This window comes from Ochotona curzoniae, unplaced genomic scaffold, assembly GCF_017591425.1.
Source record: "Ochotona curzoniae isolate NIBS_2020 unplaced genomic scaffold, NIBS_Ocur_1.0 contig_66, whole genome shotgun sequence".
In the NCBI taxonomy this organism is placed as follows: domain Eukaryota; kingdom Metazoa; phylum Chordata; class Mammalia; order Lagomorpha; family Ochotonidae; genus Ochotona; species Ochotona curzoniae.
The window spans coordinates 8,528,700-8,550,011 of NW_024466512.1; the positions used below are offsets into that span (position 1 = coordinate 8,528,700).

General features: G+C 53.2%; 1 protein-coding gene across 1 annotated transcript; it reads left to right on the forward strand.

The window, feature by feature from the left end:
* The first annotated feature begins 679 nt into the window (after positions 1-679).
* Positions 680-20,807, forward strand: SFXN4 (sideroflexin 4). The gene is made up of 14 exons (XM_040991761.1): positions 680-766; positions 2,344-2,409; positions 3,993-4,067; positions 6,307-6,333; positions 6,419-6,473; positions 7,896-7,921; positions 8,522-8,575; positions 8,658-8,714; positions 10,116-10,181; positions 10,618-10,696; positions 12,107-12,222; positions 15,861-15,946; positions 17,940-18,057; positions 20,346-20,807. Exons 1-14 carry the CDS (start codon positions 728-730, stop codon positions 20,421-20,423), a joined length of 942 nt encoding a protein of 313 aa, XP_040847695.1. The 5' UTR covers positions 680-727; the 3' UTR covers positions 20,424-20,807.
* The last annotated feature ends 505 nt before the right edge of the window (positions 20,808-21,312 follow it).

Sequence of the window (21,312 nt, forward strand, 5' to 3'; positions counted from 1 at the left end):
TATCCCAGCTGCTCCACTTACCATCTAGCTCCCTGCTTGTGGCCTGGGAAAGCAGCCGAGGATGGCCCAAAGTCTTGGGACGCTGCACCCACATGGGAGACCAGGAAGAAGCTCCTGGCTCCTGGCTTTGTATGGGCTCAGCTCCAGCCGTTGCAGCCACATGGGAAGTGAAGATCTTTCATCTCTGTCTCTCCTCTGTAAAATCTGCCTTTCCAATAAAAATCTTTTTAAAAAATTCTCAATGATATTTGATAATGGGCACCTACGTTTTCACTGCGCTATGATTATGTAGCCAGCTTGACTGTACCCAGCATTGTTGTGTACAACTTAAGTTTATGGGCAACTTAGGAGATTTTCGGGAGAATTCTCAAAAGTTTAGTGCAGGTAAGGGGAGCAGGAAGGCAGGGACTCCAGAGCGCTTTCCAGAGTGTTCGCACGAGGTGCCCTACTGTGGCGTTTCCATAAATGATCCCCGTTTGCCAGGCAGCCCCTGGATGCCCTTAGGGGCGCAGCAGCGCACGGAAGGGTTGGGAGGCCTTGCCCTGTCTGACACTGGGAGCCGCGGTGCGACCGCACCTGGCAGGCTGCGGGCACGCGGGCCCGGCGGGAACGGCAGCTGAACGGCGGCCGGGGCGGGGCGCGCCGCCGGCTCCTCCTACGCCACCCCAAGCACCGCGCAGGCCCCAAGAAGAGGAGGAGGAGGAGCAAGCGTGGCGTCGCCGCCCGCATGGAGCCCAACCTGCGCTTCTGGATTGCCGAACGCCAAGTACGGCTCGGGCCCTGCGCGTCTGGGGCCTTGTCGGGTGGGGGCCGCGCCGTGTGGCGCTGGGCTGGCCAGGTGACCTTGGGCAGGCCACGTGGTTGCCCTGCGGGTACGCCTTTCCTCCACCCCGAACTGGCCTTGGATGAGCACCGCCCGCCGCCCGGTTGGAGGCGAAGGCGCCTAGTATGTTGCGGTGCAGCAGCGTACCCCGGGTGGCGCTCCACAAGGTGACCCGCACTAGGATCCAGTGGAGAATTCCAGACAGCTGCTGAGCAGCAGAGCTTGCTAGGAGCCCTCACCTTGCTGGCTCCCACAGGCGGCCTTGGGGAGGCCGAGCCGCTGGAGCGGAAGCCCTGGCCCTGCCACTCTGCCAGTAGAAATCGGGTGGGAGCCTTTCAAGTGCTGGAGGCTGGCGAACACCGGGAAGACAGGTGCTGTGGGTTGTAATAGGACAGCCTGCCCACGAGGTGCGCTGTGTGAGCGTTTCAACGAATGATCGGCACACATTCGGGAGACCTTTTTTGGGTGTAAAGGCTGAGGGATGCTGGGGCGCATCTCAGTTCAGGCCAGCCCTGTTTCCACAGCAATCATTCCCTTTCAGGCTGCTTCTTTCATTTTTTAGGTGAATTTGAGGAGGGACAGAGAGCTCAAGTTGTTGGATGTTGCTAAACGGTGAAGCCGCAGCCACTGCTCCAAGTTTGAGGGCTTAGAGCAAGCCAGGCTCCTTACTCCAGACCCAGCCGGGATGCACTCATCCATTTCCTGTTTTTAAAAAGATTTGTTTTTATGAATTGAAAGGCTGAGGGATAGAGATCTGCCCGCCATCTCCCACTAGTTTACTCACTAAACAGCCTCAACGATCAGGGCGAGGCCTGTGAGCCTGAAACTCCATCTGGGTCTCCCACGTGGGTGGCAGGGGCCCAGCACTGGGGCCGTCCTCCTCGGCTTTCCCAGGTACACACGCAGGGAGCTGGATCGGAAACAGGGCAGCCGGGACTCAGATGAGCATTCTAATACTTAATCTGTCTGCCACTACACAGGCCCCAGCAACTATTAAAAATATATATATTTGTTTTAATTGGAAAGGCAGATTTACAGAGAGACAGAAGGTCCTCCATCCCCCAATTTACTCTGCACATGGCCACAGCGCTGTAGCTGAACTGCTTTGAAGCCAGGAGCCAGGGACCTCTTCCATGTCTCCCACACGGATGCAGGGTCCCAAGGCTTTTGGGTTGTCCTCTGCTGCTTTCCCAGGCTGTAAGCAGGGAGCTGGATGGGACATAGAGCAGCTGGGATATGAACCGGCGTCTGTATGTGATGCTGGCCCTCGGAGGTGGAGGGTTGGCCTGTTGACCCATCATACCAGCCTCAGGCCCCAGCAGTTTTACTCTGAGACTGAGATCGCACAGAGAGCTGAGCCCTGTCCTGCCCTTCTGGGCCTCAGCTTCTTCACCTGTGAAATGGGCGTGTTGTGAGGATTCCAGGAAATGGACTTGGGTGTGTTCTCCATGAATGTCAACTGTTGCATTGCCACATGTCTCTCCTGCTGCCTCTAACCTCTCTGATGCCTTTCTTGGAAGTCTTTTGTGCGAAGAGTTCTTCAGTGGACGGAAATACTAGATCCTACAAATTTGGTCCTCTCGGTTGTAAGTATTCTTTTTGGAGAGAGTGAGTCTCGTGTTTTACTTTGCAACTTGAAGACTGTGACCCTGTAGAAAGCAGTTGACATGACAGAAACTTCATGTGTTGGTTTTGAAGGAGTGTGTTCCGTTGGAAAGGAGATTTAAAAAAAAAACAAAGCAGTGCATCTGTTTATTACCACACCCGGTTCAGGTGCTGGGGGCTAAAAGAGAATCTACATGGTTGCTCTGTGCGGATGAGGCAGGGCAGGCTGAGCACACAGCTTGGCTGGGGCTCTAAGGGAACACTTAGAGATGGGAACACTTGGGAACACTTGGGGGCACTTGGGATGGCAGCTGAGCCAGGAGGGGCAGCACAGACAGGCAGAGGCGACTGCAGGCCGAGCCATGAGCAGGAGAGCTGATCACCTCGGCCAGGAGCTTAGAGTGCAGGGCCCGAGTCAGGTCTTATGGGGCCTTGTCTGTCCCTCGTATCCGTGGTGGACAGGGATGAGGTGGTGTCCCACAGGTCTTTGGTAGCCCCGTGGAGAGTGATGGGACTCAGGGCAGGGCTGTGACTCCGGGATGGCTTGTTTGACCTCATGACAGGTGAAGATTTGGGGCTGCAGGGGGGTTACCCCTAGGACCAGAGCCTCCAAGGAGCAACTCGAATGCCTGTGCATGTTGGAGAACAGCATGATGTGGGGTGCTTATGGTGCGGGATGATGCCTGGCTGTTAACACTGAAGAGCCAGTTATCAGTGTAACGTTAAATGGAAGTGACTGATGCCTGTGCTAGATAATAGGAAGCCTAAGATATGTCAAATATAGCACTCTGCACAAGTTACAACAAATGAAAGCCCTTCGTTTATGGGCGCATATGTTCAGGAAGAGGCCACTGTAAGAAGTTCATGGAAAATGGAATTCAACATATTTGATAGAGTGTATGTTTGATACAAGAGTTAAGATGCTGGGTGGGGTGCTCACCCCTTATTGGGTGCCTGCGTTTGGGTTTCTGGGCTCTGCTTCCTGCTGATGCCCGTTCTGGGTCATGGAGCAAGTGTGTGAGTCCCCACCATGTATGTGGGGAACCTGGTTGGAGTTCCTGGCTCCCGAGCATGTGGGAGATTGAACCAAATAATTTATTTTTAAAAGAAAAAGTATTTTATTATATAGATTTGTAAAAAACCAACTTGAAATTCATGCATCGTTTTTTCTTGATATACTGTTTCCATGAACTTTTCGAAGAGCCCACATACATGTGTGTGTACAACATAGACAGATGTGCAGTGGACGACATACGCTGGCCTCCGTGGCTGGCAGCTCCCACTGAGGGCCACACAGGCGTGGGAGATGTCAGCAACTGTCTGGTTGTTGCTTCTGGGTGGCCGTGCCTACTGTTCCTGAGCCCACTGCGATCAGAGTGTAGAGGGCAGCAGGAGAGAGGGTCGTGTGCAACCGTGGAGGAAGCAGGGAGAGCAAGCAGGAGCCACGGAGGCTGGGTGCTGCAGGGAGAACAGGTGTGCTGTGGCTGACACACAGCCTATGCTGGTGAGCAAGTTGTGGGTCCTGAGTCTATGGCTCAGCCTGTTCTCGATTCTGTGATTACAGGAGAAAATAGAAAAGTCGCGGCAACTGCTGTTCTCCAATGGCGATGCCTCCAAACCTGACTCAGCAGACTGCAGGGTAGGTGTTGGGTACCCAGGTGTCCGGTCACGGCTGGGTGCAGCCGTCTCCCTTGATGTCCATGGGACAGTGGCTCCAGCCAAGCCGGCACCTCCCACAGATACCCAAAGCCACGGATACTAAAGTCCCTTTTATAAAATGACAAAGTGTGGCCTGTTTTGGGGTGCCACAGGTGAAGCTGCCATGTGCAATGCTAGCATCTGTGTTAGAGTCCTGGTTCGGGTCTCGCTGCTCTGGGTTTTTTGTTGTTGTTAATTTTATGGTACCACTACGTAGGGCCTGAGATTCCCATGCTTCTCTGTTTCTGATCTACCCTCCTGCGACTGCATTTGCGAAGACAGCAAAGGATGGTGCAAGTACCTGGGCTCAGGTCAACCGTGTGGGAGACAAGCATGGAGTTCCCAGCTCCTAGCTTTGGCCCAGCTAGACCCTGGCTGTTGATGGCATCTTGGTAGTGAAATAGTGAATGAAAATCTTCCTCTCTCTCTCGTTCTTCCTCTCCCTGTGTCTGCCTTTCAAGTAAATAAATCTTGAGATAAAAAACAAAGTGGCCTGGGCCCAGCACAATAGCGTAATGATTTAAGTCCTCACCTTGAACACACTGGGATCCCATATGGGCACAGGTTCTAATCGCAATGGCCCTGCTTCCCATCCAGCTCCCTGCTTGTGACCTGGGAATGCGGTCAAGGACGGCTCAAGGCCTTTGGAGCCTGTACCCGTATGGGAGACCTGGAAAAGCTCTGGGCTCCTGGCTTTGGATCGGTTCAGCTCTGGCCATTGCAACCACTTGCAATCATCAGACGGAAGACCTTCCTCTCTGTCTCTCCTCCTCTCTGTATATCTACCTTTCCAATAAAAATAAACAAATCTTTAAAAAATAATACATTAAAAAATAAAGTGGCCTAGTGTTTACAGATCACCAGCATACAGTCGTCTCTAGATTTCTCATAGTACCTAATGCAACATGAATGCGGCGTAAATAGTTGTCATACTGTGTTGTTTATGGAATCATGCCAAGGGAAAAAAGGAATCTGTCCATGTTCTATATGGATAACTTCATTTTTCAGGCTTTTCCCACCGGCCAACTCGGTGGGTACAGCTCAGGAGGCCACGGTGACCACCTTTGTCCTCTGCCCTGGAGTGCTCTTGTTTCCTGTGGCTCACAAGCCCGGGCCCTGGGGCAGCCTGGGGCAGGCTCGCAAGTTTAACTTGTTCTCAGTGCCGCCTGGGGCCTCTGTGCCCGCAGTGTGCCTCTCTTGCAAGTGAGTTGGCTCCCGGCGTGGTGTCATGGGCCTCCAAGAACGGGGGCAACTGGTCTCTGGGACTTGCTGAAGGTCCCTCGGGGGCCTGTCTTCTCTGGGGCTGCAACAGCAAGTCAGTTTCTTCAAGCATCTCTTTCTTAGTTTCTTTTTCTTGATTCTTTTTATTTTTTATTATTATTTTAATTTATTTGAAAGGCAGAGCCATAGAGAGGAGAAACAGATCTTCCGTCTCGTGGTTCGCTCCCCAAATGGCCGCAACTGCCAGGGCTAGGCCGGGTTTCGAGCAGGAGCTGGGGATTCCATCCTGATCTCTCGGTGGGTCCAGGAGACCCAAGTACTTGAGGCCGTTGTCTGCTTTCTTCCCATGCTCGTTAGCAGGAATTCGGGCTGGAAGTGGAGTAGCCAGAACTCAAACTGGTTCTCTGGCGAGGGACGTTGGTGTAGCAGTCAGCGACATAACCCACTGTGGCACAATGCCAGCCCTGCACATTACTTGTTTTTGTTCCACCCACATTGACGAGAGCAGCTCCAGCCTTCTGTCTGGAAAGGTGGCACCAAGCTGGCGCCAGCAACAAGTCTCACCAGGAGGCATCCCTGCCACACTGCCTTTTTTAAATATTTGTTTTATTTTTATTGGAAAGGCAGATATACAGAGAGAAGGAGATTAAGAGAGAGAAAGATCCTCCATCCACTGGTTCACTTCTCAAGTGGCTGCGAAGGCCAGAGCTGCGCCGATCTGAAGCCAGGAGCTTTTTCCCAGTCTCCCATGCAGGTGCAGGGTCCCAAGGCTGCAGGCCGTCCTCGACTGCTTTCCCAGGCCACAAGCAGGGAGCTGGATGGGAAGTGGGGCAGCCGGAACACAAACCAGCGCCTGAATGGTATCCTGGCAGGCGCAAGGCAAGGACTTTAGCCACTAGGTTATCATACTGGACCTCAGGCTGCCTTTTGAAGCTGTTATTTGTTATTCCTCTTTTTAGGTACAAGAAGCATGGAAAAGGAGTCTTGTAAGTTTCATCCCCTTTCTAATTTTTAAATTTCTCTAAGAAAACAAAAGCGAGCATTCCACTCAGCTTCCATGTCACCTTGTAGTCGACGGTGCATCCCGACAGCGGCAAGCTGATCCCTGTTCTTTTTCGGCCAGCGGGTGAGTTGGCTCCGATTGCCAGAGGCAGGTGGGGAAGATGGCAAGACTGCTCAGTGGTTTCAGTGTTGTTTTCCTGGAAGGATGTCAGTTGGTGAGTCAGAAAAGCTCAGCTTAGAAAGAATGTGGTTAAGACATGTTTGGGGTGGCCAGGATCTCCTGTTGGTGCCTAGGTTGAACACCCAGCTGTGCTCGCGCTATTCCAGCCTCCCACTCATGTACATCCCAGGAGGCAGTAGGTGACGGCTCAGGTAGTCCGTCCCTGCCACCCACTGGAGACTCAGAGCAAGCACCAGGCGCTTGGCTTCTCCCGGGTCCAGCCATGGCTGCTGCAGACATTTGCAGAGTAAACCAGTGAACGGAAGATCTTGGTCTCTCTGTCTTTCAAAGAAGAAATAAATAAAATGTAAACAGAAAGAACGGGTGGGGTGGGATTGAGGGTGGAGAGGACCAGGTATGGAGTGCAGAGCCTGGTGCGGGGCTGCGGGAAGCGGGGCTGTAAGAAGCAGGGTTCTGGGAAGCAGGGCTCTGGGAAGCAGGGCTCTGGGAATGGGGTTCTAGGAAGCAGGGGCTCTGGGAAGCAGGGCTCTGGGAAGTGGGGCTCTGGGAAGCAGGAGCTCTGGGAAGCAGGGGCTTTGGGAAGCAGGGGCTCTGGGAAGCAGGGCTCTGGGAATGGGGTTCTAGGAAGCAGGGGCTTTGGGAAGCAGGGCTCTAGGAAGCAGGGGCTCTGGGAAGCAGGGGCTCTGGGAAGCAGGGTTCTGGGAAGCAGGGGCTCTGGGAAGCAGGGTTCTGGGAAGCAGGGCTCTGGGAAGCAGGGGCTCTGGGAAGCAGGGGCTCTGGGAAGCAGGGGCTCTGGGAAGCAGGGCTCTGGGAAGCAGGGGCTCTGGGAAGCAGGGCTTTGGGAAGCGGGGCTCTGGGAAGCAGGGGCTCTGGGAAGCAGGGGCTCTGGGAAGCAGGGGCTCTGGGAAGCAGGGGCTTTGGGAAGTGGGGCACTGGGAAGCAGGGGCTCTGGGAAGCAGGGCTCTGGGAAGTGGGGCACTGGGAAGCAGGGCCCAGGCCGTGGGGCGGGGGGGAAATCCCGTCCTGCTCAGGCAGTTCCTGTGAAAATGGCAGAACTAGTGTGAAGGAAGAAGATCTGAGCTTGTGGCTTGTCCTTGTGTCACTAAGGGTGGTGTGTGGGAGAACATTTGAGTTGTCCCGGGAGCCAGGGCTGGAAGAGGGGGTCAGTCTCTGACAAGGTTGGTCTGAGCCATGCTGCTTTGGTCGTTTGCCCTGTGCATGTGGGTCTTATTGGGAAGTTAAGAGCAGCCGGACAACCTTGGAGGCATATGCCACCTGCGCTGGGATCCTGGGAGGGGGTTGTGGAGGGCGGTGCCCATGGGCTGTGGCTATGGCCGTCTCTGATGCCTCTTCTGTCTCCGCCAGCTTTCCTGCCTCTTTCGGCGCCCCTGGTGAGTGAGCCGCCGCTGCCTGCCTCCTGACCCCGTGAGCCTTCAGTTCCTGGCTGTGCCAAAACATGTTCTTGTACCCCTCCCGTGATCCATGTCTGTGGTCCTGTATCTACCCCCACCTAGCTGGGTGCCGGGGCCTCTCGGGGTCACCATGTCACACAATCCTCCTTATTTTAAAACCCTGTTCTGCACAAAGAACCTGACTGGTCACAGCCCACGTGTCATCGGACCTGCTGTGCCCAGGTCCGCCACGTCTAGCCCCGCACCTGCAGTCACCACCAAGGAGCCCACCTGCCTGGGCTCCCAGGAAGAGCTTCTAGTCACAACACTGGCCTGTCACCTGTCCTATGTCTGCCTCCCCTGGTGGATGTGCCCTACAGAGCTGCCCTACTGGACTACAGACTTTAGGGGACAGGACCCCTGGGCATCCCAAATGTCCTTGGAGCCTCAGCGTTGCTGGCTCAGTGCCAGCTTGGCCACTGTCTGGCATTGCCATGCACCCACTTTCCTGTCCTGCCCAGCTCAGTCCCATGTCTCCTCTGGAAAGTTCTTTACTCTTGCAAGCTCGCCCTCCTGTGTTTCTCTTCTGTCTTCTTAAAGGTGTTTTTCTCCATGATGCCAGCGAGAGGGCTGAAGTCGTTGGTTTTACCCCAGGTGAGCAGTGGTTCTATCTGGGATTCCTGATTCTGTTGTTTGCAACCGAGATGTGACCGGGTGCCCTTGTCTCCCTCCGTAGGTTTCCTTCCACGCCTACACGTCAGCCTTCAACATTGTCAATGGCAACACCAGTTACGTACGTATCCCAGAGCCTTCTGTGTGTCTCTGTATCTTTTATTTTACTTAAAAAAATTTTTTTTTTAACTTTTGAGATAGCATGCTTTTAATTGACATTAAGGTCCAACACTCAGTACTCCACAGAATCCCACGCAGAGAAAGAGCAGAGTTCAGCAGCGGTAGAGCGCTGTGAGCAAGGGCCGGCTGATCCCACCATTCTGTACAGTGTGCAGACCTCGCACAGTGCTTAGTGATCTGCTTCAAAGTTTATACTTGCTTTCTGGAATAAAATTATTTTAAAAACTCTCAAATCATCAAATGAGAAAAATGTCTATTCTTTTCTTTCTTAAAGATGTATTTATTTTTGGGCCCAATATGGTAGCCTAGTGGCCAAAGTCTTCGCCTTGCACACGCCAGAATCCCCTATGGGCATCAGTTCTAAACCCAGTTGCTCCACTTCCCATCTGGCCCATTGCTTGTGGCCTGGGAAAGCAGTCAGCCTTCCTTTGGAATCCTTGCATCCACGTGGGAGATCTGGAAGGAGCTCCTGGCTCCTGGCTTTAGTTCAGCTCAGTTCCAGTCGTTGCGACCACTTGGGGAGTAAGTCATTAGACAGAAGTTACTTCTCTCTGTATTTCCTTCTCTCTTGTATGTCTGCCTTTCCAATAAAAATAAATGCATCAGGCCCGATGTGATAGCATAATAGTTAAAGCCCTCAACTTGCATGCGCCCGGATCCCATATGGTCACCGGTTCTAATCCTAGCGTCCCTGCTTCCCATCCAGCTCCCTGCTTATGGCCTAGGAAGGCAGTTAAGGATGGCCCAAATCCTTAGGACCCTGAACCCGAGTGGGAGACCTGAAAGAGCTCCTGGCTTTGGATCGGCTCAGCTCCAGCTGTTGTGGTCACTTGGGGAGTGAATCATCGGGTGGAAGATCTTCCTCTCTGTCTCTCCTCCTCTCTGTGTATCTGACTTTCCAATGAAAATAAATAAATCTTTAAAGAAAATTATTCTTGGAGAAATTTGTCATCTATGTTAAATACTTATGTTTTTAACATGGGTTTACTTATTTATTTACTGATTTGAAAGGAAGAGTTATAGGAGAATGGGTCAGGGAGGGAAAGAGAGAGAGATTCTCCATCTGCTGGTTCAGTCCCCAAAAGGCTTCAGTAGTCAGGGCTGGACAAGCTGAAGCCAACAGCCAGTGGCTTCATGTGGGTCACCCATGTGGTTTCAGGGGCCGGAACCTTGGGCCATTTTGCACTGCGTTTCCGAGGTGCATTTGCAAGGAGCTGGACGGGAAGTAGAGCAGCCAGGACTTGAATCATCGCCCACATGGGATGCCAGCACCATAGGTGGCTGCTTAACCCACTGTAACACAACCACAGCTGCTATTTCTGTAACTGTTATTTCTCCGTAGAGCCACAGTTCCCTGGAGAGCATCTTCGTTGGGGCAGGAGCCTTTGTTTCTTCAGCCTTCTTTGGGGTAGGTGTGTTAAACCCTGATGGATCCTTTCTTCCCAGCATGAAGCAAACAAAAAACTGTTCTGATCGCAAGTTCATCCTATTATGTTCCAACTTGAACAGTTCAGAATGCATGAATAGGAAGCATGGGAAAATCACCTGTCGTCTTGTCATCCCCAAATAATCAGGTTAATAGCCAGGGTTTCCAGGGGAGTACACCTGTTCCCATATCCACAGATGGGCACCTGCAGGCTCAGCCAACCTTGGACTGAAACATACGCTGTGTTTCCTGTTCCCTCCTGGGGGCAGTGCCTCCTGCAGTAAGAACCAAAGCAGAAGCGGCAGAGAGCCCTGGGTGGTGACAGGAGCCGAATCAGGCCTGGTGCTGTGCTGGCAACTGTGTGTTCAACTGAAGGTTGGGTCGCAGGCGCTAATGCTCGTTTTCTCCTCTTTTCTAGTTAATTCCTCATTTGGCCCGAATGAGGTATCCCCTGGATAACCTGCTGGTCAAAAGAGTCTTGCCTGTTGTCTTCATCGGTGAGCAGAAGTGCTGGGAGCAGGTGCCCTGGGCTGTCTTGGTGTCTCTGAGCCTCTCCCGTGGGTCCTTTGGCCACCATGTGACCTGTGACACCTGCCATTGGCAGCCTGCCAGGGCCCCGGACCCACATCAGGGTTTAGTTTTAACAAATGATATTTTCTGTCCCCTTTGGTGGTCCCAGGGTGACCAGAAGCCTGAAATATACAAGTGACTTTTTAAGTTTTTATTAGAGGTCCTGGTGTTGTGGCCTAGCAGTTAAAGTCCTCGCCTTGAACGTGCCATGATCCCATATGGGCGCCGGTTCTAATCCCAGCAACCCCACTTCCCATCCAGCTCCCTGTTTGTGACCTGGGAAAGCAGTTGAGAATGGCTCAAAGTCTTCGGACCCTGTACCTGCGTGGGAGACCTAGAGGAAGTTCCTGGCTCCTGGCTTTGGATCAGCATTGGCCGTTGCAGTCACTTCAGGAGTGAATTATGGGATAGAAGACCTTCCTCTCTGTCTCTCCTCCTCTCTGTATAGCCGCCTTTCCAATAAAAACAAAATAAATCTTTAAAAAAAACAAACAAAAAAGTTTTTATTAGAAAGGCAGATCTGCAGAGACAAGAGACAAAAAGATCTTCCATCCCATGATTCACTCCTTAAATGGCCGCAAATGGCTGGAGCTGGGCTGTTTTGAACCCAGGAGCTTCCTCTGATTCTGCCACACAAGTACAGGGGCCTGTGGCTTTGGGTCATCCTCTGCTGCCTTTCCAAGACAGAGGCAGGGAGCTCAGTTGGAAGTGAAGCAGCCAGGACAAGAACCAGCATGCAAATGTTATGCTGGCGCTTGCTGGAGGAAGATTGGCCAGTTGAGCCATTGTGCCTGCGCCACTAGTGCTGTTTAGAGATTGGCCATACAAGCCCTTTGCATACCGTATTTCACTTAATCCTGACAGCTGTTCATAGGCAGGAACTAGCAGGAGTCTCTTACAGATGTCCATCTATAGACTAAGGCCCAGGCAAGTTCAACAGCTCATCCACGGTCCTGGGGCCAGCACGTGGGATCCTCACACTTCACAGGAAGTGACAGAGATCCGAGCTGGGCACCCTGCTGCGCTGCCTGCGTGCCCTTGGGTCGTAGTGTTTCGGAGCTGGCGGTAGGAACCCGCAGTCCGAGCAGCTGGCAAGAGGCCGTCAGCTGGGGAATCTGCAGTGTGTGATTCCATGGGCGTACACAGATGGGGCTGCATCGCCAGGACCCTACAGTTTCGCTTAAACCTGCTGGGGAGCTGGGCTGGGCCCTGGGCTGTGGTCACACCTGCAGTCTGTGGCAGGTGACCCCGGGAAGGTAGCTCCAAGTGACAGACCTCTGAAAAGATGTCCCCTTGGTGGATCCAAAACTCATCCTGCTCATCTTCTACGCCCACAGCGCAAGTGAGCGGGCTAAATGTTTTTGCATCCCGAAGTTTTGAGCCTGTTCGTGGGATTGAGGTGATGGACAAGGAAGGCAACGTCCTCGGCCAGTCCAGAAGAGCAGGAAAGAAGGTAAGGGAGACGACTGGCGGAGCTGTCGCCGTGGCCCCCGTGGGCCGAGAACGGACTGTCCGCTCATGAGTCAGTGACAGCCTCGTGTGCACTCTTGACCCCACCATCCAGTGTAGACGGGTGGGTTCCCAAAGGAAGCAGAACTCCTGGGATGGAGGTACACACCTGCTGAGAACTTTACCTTGAGGAATTAGCTTGTGCTGTGGGGTGGGGGTGGGAGGCCAGCTGGGATGCTCGGGGCTGGGCTGGGATGCTCGGGGCTGGGCTGGGATGCTCAGGCGCTGGGCTGTCCTCTGGGAAACTTATGTGTTTGGTGGCTTTTCCAGCTGACGGGGTGGGGTCTGTCCCCAAGGGGGAGAGTGATGCCAGCGCACTTAGTCAGCTGACATCCCATGGTGAAATGGCACTCCCAGCAACTGTCGTTCACAATTTAAAGAAGTAACGGCATGTGTGCCAGGCTGACGTCACAGAAGAGCGTCTAGCATGGGTTCCCTCGCAGAGTGGGAGGTCTTGTTTCTAAGATTTGATGTATTCATTTGAAAGGCAGAGTAACAGGGAGGCTGTGGCAGCTGGGGCTGGACCAGGCTGATCCCAGGACCCCGAAACTCCATCCAGGTTCCTGTCTGGGTGGCAGGGGCTCAGGTTCTTGCGGTGTCTTCTGTTGCCTTTTCCTGGGAGCATTAGCAGGGAACAGGATGGGCAGTGGAGCAGCCAAGACAGAACTGGTGGCAGGCATCAGCTTAACTGGCTGCTCTACAACGTGGGACCCCGAGTGGGAAAGCTTGCTCGTCAGTTTGAGCCAGGTGTATTCTTCCATAGGGCAGCCTACCCTCCCCCACACTTCGTTATGACATTCATTTGTACCTTTTTTTTTAACCATCCCTCAGCTCAGAATCTGGTTAGCAGAGCTGCACGACGACCCATGAGGTGCGTGCGCAGTATTCCCGCTGTTCCCTCTGAGGTAGCATGGCTCCATTTTCTCAGTGAATTACAACAGGGGCAGAGTAGTTATAAATAGTTAGGAAATGCTACCAGAAATTTCAATATGGGCTTGACTATATGCACCACAAGAAATACTAATTTTTCATAGTTTTATAGGAGTTAGTAAATTATGTACTATATGATGAATTTTAGCCGATTTAAAGCCGTGTGGCCAGCACCACAGTTCGATTATAGAACATTTTCATCAGCCTGAACCCTCCCGGCATGCCTGCCTAGTCAGCCTCGGCCCCAGAGGAGCAGCCACCTGCTCTGTGTCTCCCCTGAGAGTTCATCCGCGTGAGTCAGGGCAGCGGCCATCGGTCTGGCTGCTCTCGCTCGCGCTGTCCGGCAGCCGCTTGCTCCTGTTGCTGCCGCGTGACATCATTGCGTGGATGTGCTGCGGTCTGTTTGTTCCCTGGGAGGTTGGCATTTGATGGTGTCTAGCTTTGGCCATAGTACATAATGCTGGTCTACACACAGACTCTAGACACTGTGTGCGTGCATTTGTTTCCACCTGTGGGTGTGGGTATAGCCGGGAGAGTGAGGCGGTGTTCAGTCCACCCGGGGCTGCCCAGTGCTGCCCGTCCACCTGCCTGCGGGCCTTGTGCTGGCCTCTGGGCACCCAGCCCTCTCCTGTGGGCATCCCTTCCCTCCCGGGCACTGGGCTGCCCATGGGCTGTGGCCTCACGCCCTGTAGATTATCTGGAGCCCATCTCCCCTGCAGGGACTTGATGTGGGTGAGGCCCAGTTTAGAGTAAGAGTTGACGATCTGCTTTCAGCCTGAGAGTGAAGTTTATGTTTCTGTTCTGAAAGGAGCATCTCCAGCTGTGCGTAAGCACCTGCCTTCCTTTATCGTTGTCGTGGGAAAGTTTATGTTCTTTGGCTAGAATTTCAGAAAGTGCGTAACCAGCGGTATCTGATTGTAACAGGGCCCCTCTGACCCTGTTTCAAGGAAGCTGGCCCGTGTGGTTTTGCCACCGCGTGGCACCCTGGGAAGTGTCTCCTAGAGCCCCTGATGACGAGTGTCCTGTTGGGAACACAGCCCGTGTGTGTGGACACAGCTGATTTTGTCCCTGAAGCAGTCATCATAAACTCCGCTCCCCGGCGTTGGCTGCCCTTGTGGGGGCAGGACAAAGTACAGAGCTGGCAGGTCCTGCGTGGCTCCACTGCCAGGCCATGGCATGAGCGGAGAGCCGGTCCCAGATGAATGGCTACAGCCAAGTCACCAAGGCTGCAGCGGAAGGACTGGAGCTCCAGGCAGGGTGGGGACTGGCACCTGTCAGCTGTGAACAGAACCCTCTGCAGCTTGTGGACTTGTCTTGCCCTGAGCTGGATCCTGAAGGCAACACGTAAGCTCTTCGAGAGGCAAATTTTCCTTTAACTGGCCCTCAAAAATCTGTGGTTTTCTGCATATATAATTATACAGTAAATTATATGTTCAGATGTGTCATATACCAGGCTGGTGGTGGTGGTAAAAATGCCCACATGCCACAATGCAGTGCCTGCCTTCAAGTTGTACCTCTGCTCCCATTCCAGCTGCCTGCTAACTGGGTCCCTGCTGGCCATGCGGGGGACCCGGAGTGAGTTCCTGCCTTGTTGTTTCTGCCTGATTCAGTCTTGGTCATGATGGGTGTTTGGGGAATAAACCAGGGAGTTCTGTCTAGTGAAGAAACAGGGGTTGTTTGTTTGTTTGTTTGTTTGATTGATTTTTAAAGATGTATTTACTTTTATAAATGGCAGATTTTATAGAGAGGAAAGACAGAGAAATAGATCTTCTATCTACTGGTTCACTCCCCAAGTGACCACAACGGCCAGGGCTGTGCCATTCCCAAACCAGGAGCCTGGAACCTGCTCCAGGTCTCCCATGCAAGTGCAGGGTCCCAAGACTTTGGGACAAGCCACAAAGCAGGGAGCTGGATGGGAAGTGGAGCAGCTGGGATATGAACTAGTGCCTGTATGGGATCTTGGAGTATGCAAGGTGAGGAGTTAGGCAGTAGGCTATTGCCCAGGGTCAGAAGCAGTGGTTACTGTATAGTTTCATGTTTAGCATAAGGACTCAGGCAGTGCAGCCAGTGATGGCAGAGTGAGGTAAGCTGTAGATACTGATGCACGTGCAGCAGTGTTTGACGGCACCGCATTTTAATGATAGACAGGCAGTTAGGGACACACAGGCGGACCCTGGCATACTCAGAGCTGGACTTCCAAGCATTCCTCCACCATAGGATGGAGCCCCCTGGAGAGCCATGGTTGGGGGGCAGTGGCAGAGTACTGGGTGGGGAGAGCAGGATCCCAGAGTGGCCCCCAGCATTCCTGCCAGCGAGGCTACCGTTTGGTTCTGCACCAGAACCCTCTGTGCCTCCTTGGCTTGTGCCTTTTGCACACATGGGAAGCTTCGTGGAGAATCTGGCTGCCTGACAGACACTGTGGGATGAGGGGGCTCCCCAGCTCGGAAGGGGGAGCATGAGGTGCCTCTGTCGGAGTTGTGCAAATTTCTTATTGTTGTTGTTGCACATGAGAAGGGAGAGCTGCTGTGTGTGTGTGTGTATGTGTGTGTGTCTCATGCAGGAGCTGTTTGTGTGTGTGAGTGTGTGTGGCCATAGGACCCCTGGGGATGCACTTGCGGTCCGTGCTAAGCCACTTTGCTTCGTCTCCTCCAGGCCGTGAGAGAAACAGCGCTGTCCAGGGTGGTGCTCTTTGGGACCTCAGCTTTGATTCCCGAGGTCTTCATGTACTTCTTCAAGCGGTAAGGGGTACACTCATCTCCCTGGGGAGTGATCCCCCAGGTGGCAGGGAGTGCCTCAGTGACCTCCAGATTCTGTCATTACACTGGGGTGGGGTGACGATAGGGGCAGGCAGGTTAGAACACCAGAAGTGCAAATTCCAGTTAGCCTGGCACTGCCTAGCAGGGCTCTGTGTCCTTGGCGTGGACACAGAGGCTCATGCCCTTTCTTCTAGAATGATCTGCAGCTCTCCCATCTCCAAGGTGCTATGAACAGTGCTCCAGCCTACCCCCCAACTGCTGATACTACTTCCCAGCACAGTCCAAATTAGCCCAAGTGCCCCCGACTCACCGGACAATCCTTGCTTGTGAGGATGGTCTAGAAGTGGCCAGGGGTCCCCTGGGCCTCAGTGGGTGCTGTTCCACCTGCAGGAGCTGAGGCCCGAAGGGACTTGTGTAGGTGCCAGGCAGGGGCATTCAGTGGAACCCCTGGCAGCCCCGGCAGAGGCTTCACTGCAGGATGCTCCCCACTTCCTCGCCTCTGTGGTGTCGGTCTGACCTCTGGCTGCCCTGTCCTGGACACGAGCACCCAGCAATCCAGTTTGTACCCTGCCTCCCTCCGTCCTGCCTCTATCATAGACATTAACACAGCAAACCACGTCACAGGTCAGACTCCCAGGGGAGCAATTTTGTCTTCTTTTAAATATTTATTTTTGGGGGGCCCCAGTGTGGCGTGGCCTAGCGGCTAAAAGTCCTTGCCTTGAACATGCCATGATCCCATATGGGCGCCGGTTCTAATCTCGGCAGCCCCACTTCCCATCCAGCTCCCTGCTTGTGGCCTGGGAAAGCAGTCGAGGACAACCCAAAGCCTTGGTTCCTGCACCCACGTGGGAGACCTGGAGGATGTTCCTGGCTTTGGATTGGCACAGCATCGGCCAATGCGGTCACTTGGGCAATGAACCAACAGATGGAAGATCTTCCTCTCTGTCTTTCCTCCTCTCTGTGTATCTGCCTTTGCAATTAAAAAATAAATAAATAAATAAAAGAAATATTTATGTTTTGGAGACAGAGACAAAGCGTTCCTCCCCAGATACCTGCAGCAGTGGAGCAGGGGCTGCAAGCCGGGAATTCTCCAGCTTGTCCGTCTCTTGAGCCGTCACTGCTGCCTCCAGGGTCCGTGTAAGCAGGAAGTGGCAGTGAGGGGCCAGAGCTGGCACTCCCTGGTGGGATGTGGCGCCCCAGGCCCTTCCCAGATCCACACTCTGCGGGCACGCTGGCTCGCATGCCTGTTGCTGCTCCAGTCCTCCCTCCAGTGTGACAAGTCCAGGAAGCTTCTGCTGGAGCTGCACATGGGCCGTGTTTCCCAGAAGCAGGAGCAGCGTGCAGGTCAGCCCAGCCCTGCTTTCTCATGGGTGATGGGGCTGGCTGAGTGCAGACACCTGCTCAGTCAGATACTTCCTGGACCAGGAGGACCTCAAAGCTGCAACTCTTGTGACAGCTGGGCTTCTGTTCTGTGCATGGTGCAGGCTGCCTAATGCTTCCAGTGGGCATAGGACGGGCCAGCTGGCGACCTCACAAATGTGCCATCCCAGAGCTGCCATATGGTCCTTGTGGCAGTGACTTTCGCAGATCTCTGTGTGTGAAAAAACACAGGGCTCAAAGGGAGAAAGGGGCTGGCCGAGGAAACAGTCAGTTGTAGAACCTCACCCAGGTCACAGCCCCTTACCAAGGTCAATGTCAAGGTCAATGTCCATTTTGAGCTGTGTTTGCGCGATGGCAATGCAGACTTCCCAAGGCTGGGGGCCTGCCGGTGTGGGAGGTACTCAGCACCCCACCTCACGCATCCCGAGCCGCTCAGCCCATGAGGCTTGCCTTGCCTTTCTGGGGACCAAGTGGGGACCAAGGCGTGGGCCTGTGAGCAGGGCCAGGCGGGATTAGCCAGCCCTGGCGAGGCCAGCCAGAAGAGCCCAGCCCTGTTATCCTGCTGCCCTCCTGAGCTCCACTTTGTCTCCTATAGGACCCAGGTTTTCCTGAAAAACCCCCAGTCGTTGTGGCCGCTGAAGCTGTCCTGTACCATCCTGGCCATGGGACTGATGGTGCCAGGTTCTTTCAGCATGTTTCCCCAGGTCGGCCGGGTAAGTGTTCCCCCCTCCCCTGCCCCATCCCAGAGTTTTCTTACAAATCTTGTGGTGGTGACAGTTAAACAAATAAATAAGTTTCTTTTTTTAAATGTTTATATTTACTTTTATTATTTTTTTAAGTTTAGTTTTGATGATGATTGCACAGTTGAGAAGGGTGCATGCCCATGTGAACCATGAATTAGGGTGGGAAGGGTTGAGGAACAGGGCAAGGTGGGTGAGACCATTATTTCCAATTTTTCTTTTTCTTTTTCCTGTATCTGGAGAAAGGGAGAGAAGGGGAAAAGCTGCAAGATTTATTTTGGTTTTTATTGCAGTTAGATTTACAGAGAGAGAGAATCTTCCATCTGCTGGTTCACTCTACAAATGGCTGCAGTGGCTGGAGCTGAGCCAATCTGAAGCCAGGAGCCAGGAGCTTCTTCCAGGTCTCCCACATGGGTCCAGGGTCCAAAGCTTTGGGCCATCCTCCACTGTTTTCCTAGGCCACAAGCAGGGAGCTGGATGGGAAGTGGAGTTGCTGGGATTAGAACTGGTGCCCTTATGGGATTTCGGCGCATTAAGGCAAGGACTTTCAGCCGCTAGGTCACCAAGGTGGGCCCAGAAGCCACGTTTTCTAAGTAGATGGCTTAATGTTACACTTTGATGTAAAAAGCCCTATTCCACATAAATACTGCTTACGAATCCTCCGTCCGATGATTCACTCCCTTAGTGAGCCATAACGGCTGGTACTGTGCCGATCCGAAGCTAGGAACCAGGAACCTCCTCCAGGTTTCCCACGTGGGTGCAGGGTCCCAAAGCCTTGGGCCGTCCTCGACTGTTTTCCCAGGCCACAAGCAGGGAGCTGGATGGGAAGTGGAGATGCTGGGATTAGAACTGGCACCCATATGGGATCCCGGCGGTTCAAGGCGAGGACTTTAGCCGCTAGGCCACGCCGCCAGGCCCTGCAATAAAATCTTAAAAAACAAAACAAAACAAAAAACATGGTTTATGATTGCATCAGCACCCGCACATAAGGCTAGGGTAGCCCTTTTACAGAAGCCTTTCAAGTTGGTGGGATTTCTGGTTGCTGGGATCTAGTTAGTTCTCTCTCTTTGTCTCTCCTAATTTAAAACTCAAGGAAAGCCCGGAGCAGTAGCCTAGTGGCTAAAGTCCTCACCTTGCATGCGATGCATCCCATATGGATACTGGTTCATACCCCAGCTGCTTCACTTCCCTTCCAGCTCCCTGCATATGTCTTGGGAAAGCAGTAGAGGATGGCCCAAACTGTTGGGATTCCACGCAGGAGATCTGGAGGTAGCTCCTGGCTCCTGGTTTCGGATCAGCTCAGCTCCAGCTCTTGTGGTCACCTAGGCAGTGAACCAGCACATAGAAGATCTTTCTGTCTCTCCTCCTTCTCTCTGCAAATTTCTTCTCAATTAAAAAAAAAAAATGATTCAAGGAAACACCTCATCCTCCATGGGGGATGCTTGTAGAAATAAGATCAGCAATTGTGCATGGTGCCTGCAGGTGTGAACACATGAGGGCATGTTGCATTTTTTTTCTACCTTAATTTATATTTTAAATTCTCCACCCCAAAAGCTGGGTGAGAAGGCTGGCACTGTGGCACAGCAGGTAAAGCCACCACTTGGGATGCCAGTCTCCCTTCTTGGAGCCTCAGTTCAAGCCCTGGCTACTCCACTTCCAATCCATTTCCTACTGACGCACCTGGATAGACCCACGTCCTTGAGCCCCAGCCACCCACAGATGGAGCCGGAGGGATGTACCCCTGGGGCCCTGACTGGCAGCTAGCCCTTTGCTGTGGGGAGTGAACTGTGGATGGAACACCTCACCCTCCCTCTCTGTCACTCTACCTTTCCTTCTTTGATTTTAAGATTTGTTTATTTGCATTGGAATGGCAGATTTCCAGAAAGGAGACAAAGAACTTCCATCCACTAAATGGCTGCAACAGCTGTGGCTGCTCTGATCCAAAGCCAGGAGCCTCCCCAGCTCTCCCACACCCAAGGCTCCAGGCCATCCTCCACTGCCTTCCCAGGCCACAGGCAGGGAGCTGGAAAGGAATTGGAACCACTGGGACATGAACCAGCGCCCAAGTGGTGCTCGCAGGGAGAGAATCAGCCGATGGAGCCCTTGTGCCATGCCCCCACTCTGTTTTCAAGTAAACAAATAAGAATTATTAAAAAGATATTTTTGCTATATACTAGGCATCACTGGAGATGACCGTGAGATGGTTGCCTCTGGAAGGTGAGTGTACTCAGTCCCTCTGAGCAGTGTGCCTTTGGTTGCAGATCGAGCGCGCCAAGCTTGAGGAGGAAATCCAGGCGCTGACAGAAGAAGCAGAACTCTTCTATCACAGGGGTGTGTAGCGGCTTATCTCACCTGCCGACCTCAGGGGGCAGTTCCAGCTTAGAGACCTCTGCCAGTGGGCTTCCAGAGATGCCACAGGCACCTGTGACAGGTGTCTTATGACGCCACGTGCTCAGACAGTTGGCCAGGCCAGCCAGGTCTGGGCTTTTGAGGCTGCCAGAGAGGCAGTAGGCAGGTGGGTGATGGGAGTCAGCCTGGGAAAAGAAAACTGAAATTACTAATAAACTTGTCTGAGAACTTGGACAAATAAAGTGAATGGCCATCCATGCTCAGGACACAGGTGCTAAGGTGGTCGCCCATCTCAGGAGGGACATGGTGAACCTCGGCTGAAGCCTCCTGCCCACATGCACCTGCTGCCCACTCAGCGTCCCGCGTTGTGGACAACTCTGAACGCCTTTGCCAGCTCCTCCCAGCTCCTTCTTCCTCATGTTCAACCTTGGCTCCTCTCTTACCACGAAAGCCCAGGCCAAGGGCCAGCAGTGTCCTCCGCTGGCAAGCCTCCCTGACCCATAGCCAGTCTGTCCCCGTGTGTGGTCAGTTGTCCCCCAGACTTTGGGTCCTCCTGTGTGGCTTGTGGTCCTTTCTGGTTCCAGCCTCCTGCTGGCTTCTTCATGTCATTTTTTTTTAAGTTTTTTTTTTTTTTAAGATTTATTTTTATTGGAAAGACAGATATACAGAGAAGAGGAGAGACAGAGAGGAAGATCTTCCGTCTGGTGATTCACTCCCCAAGTGACCACAACGGCCGGTGCTGATCCAATCCGAAGCCAGGAGCCAGGAACTTCTTTCCAGGTATCCCATGCAGGTGCAGGGTCCCAATGCTCTGGGCCATCCTTGACTGTTTTCCCAGGTCACAAGCAGGGAGCTGGATGGGAAGTGGAGCTGCTGGGA

Bases quoted from the DNA above. Each gene is read 5' to 3' on its own strand.
- SFXN4 (XM_040991761.1), top strand. From the start codon at position 728: ATGGAGCCCAACCTGCGCTTCTGGATTGCCGAACGCCAA. The intron at 4,068-6,306 runs GTAGGTGTTGGG...TCCTCTTTTTAG, and splicing joins CTGACTCAGCAGACTGCAGG to GTACAAGAAGCATGGAAAAG. The intron at 7,922-8,521 runs GTGAGTGAGCCG...GTCTTCTTAAAG, and splicing joins TGCCTCTTTCGGCGCCCCTG to GTGTTTTTCTCCATGATGCC.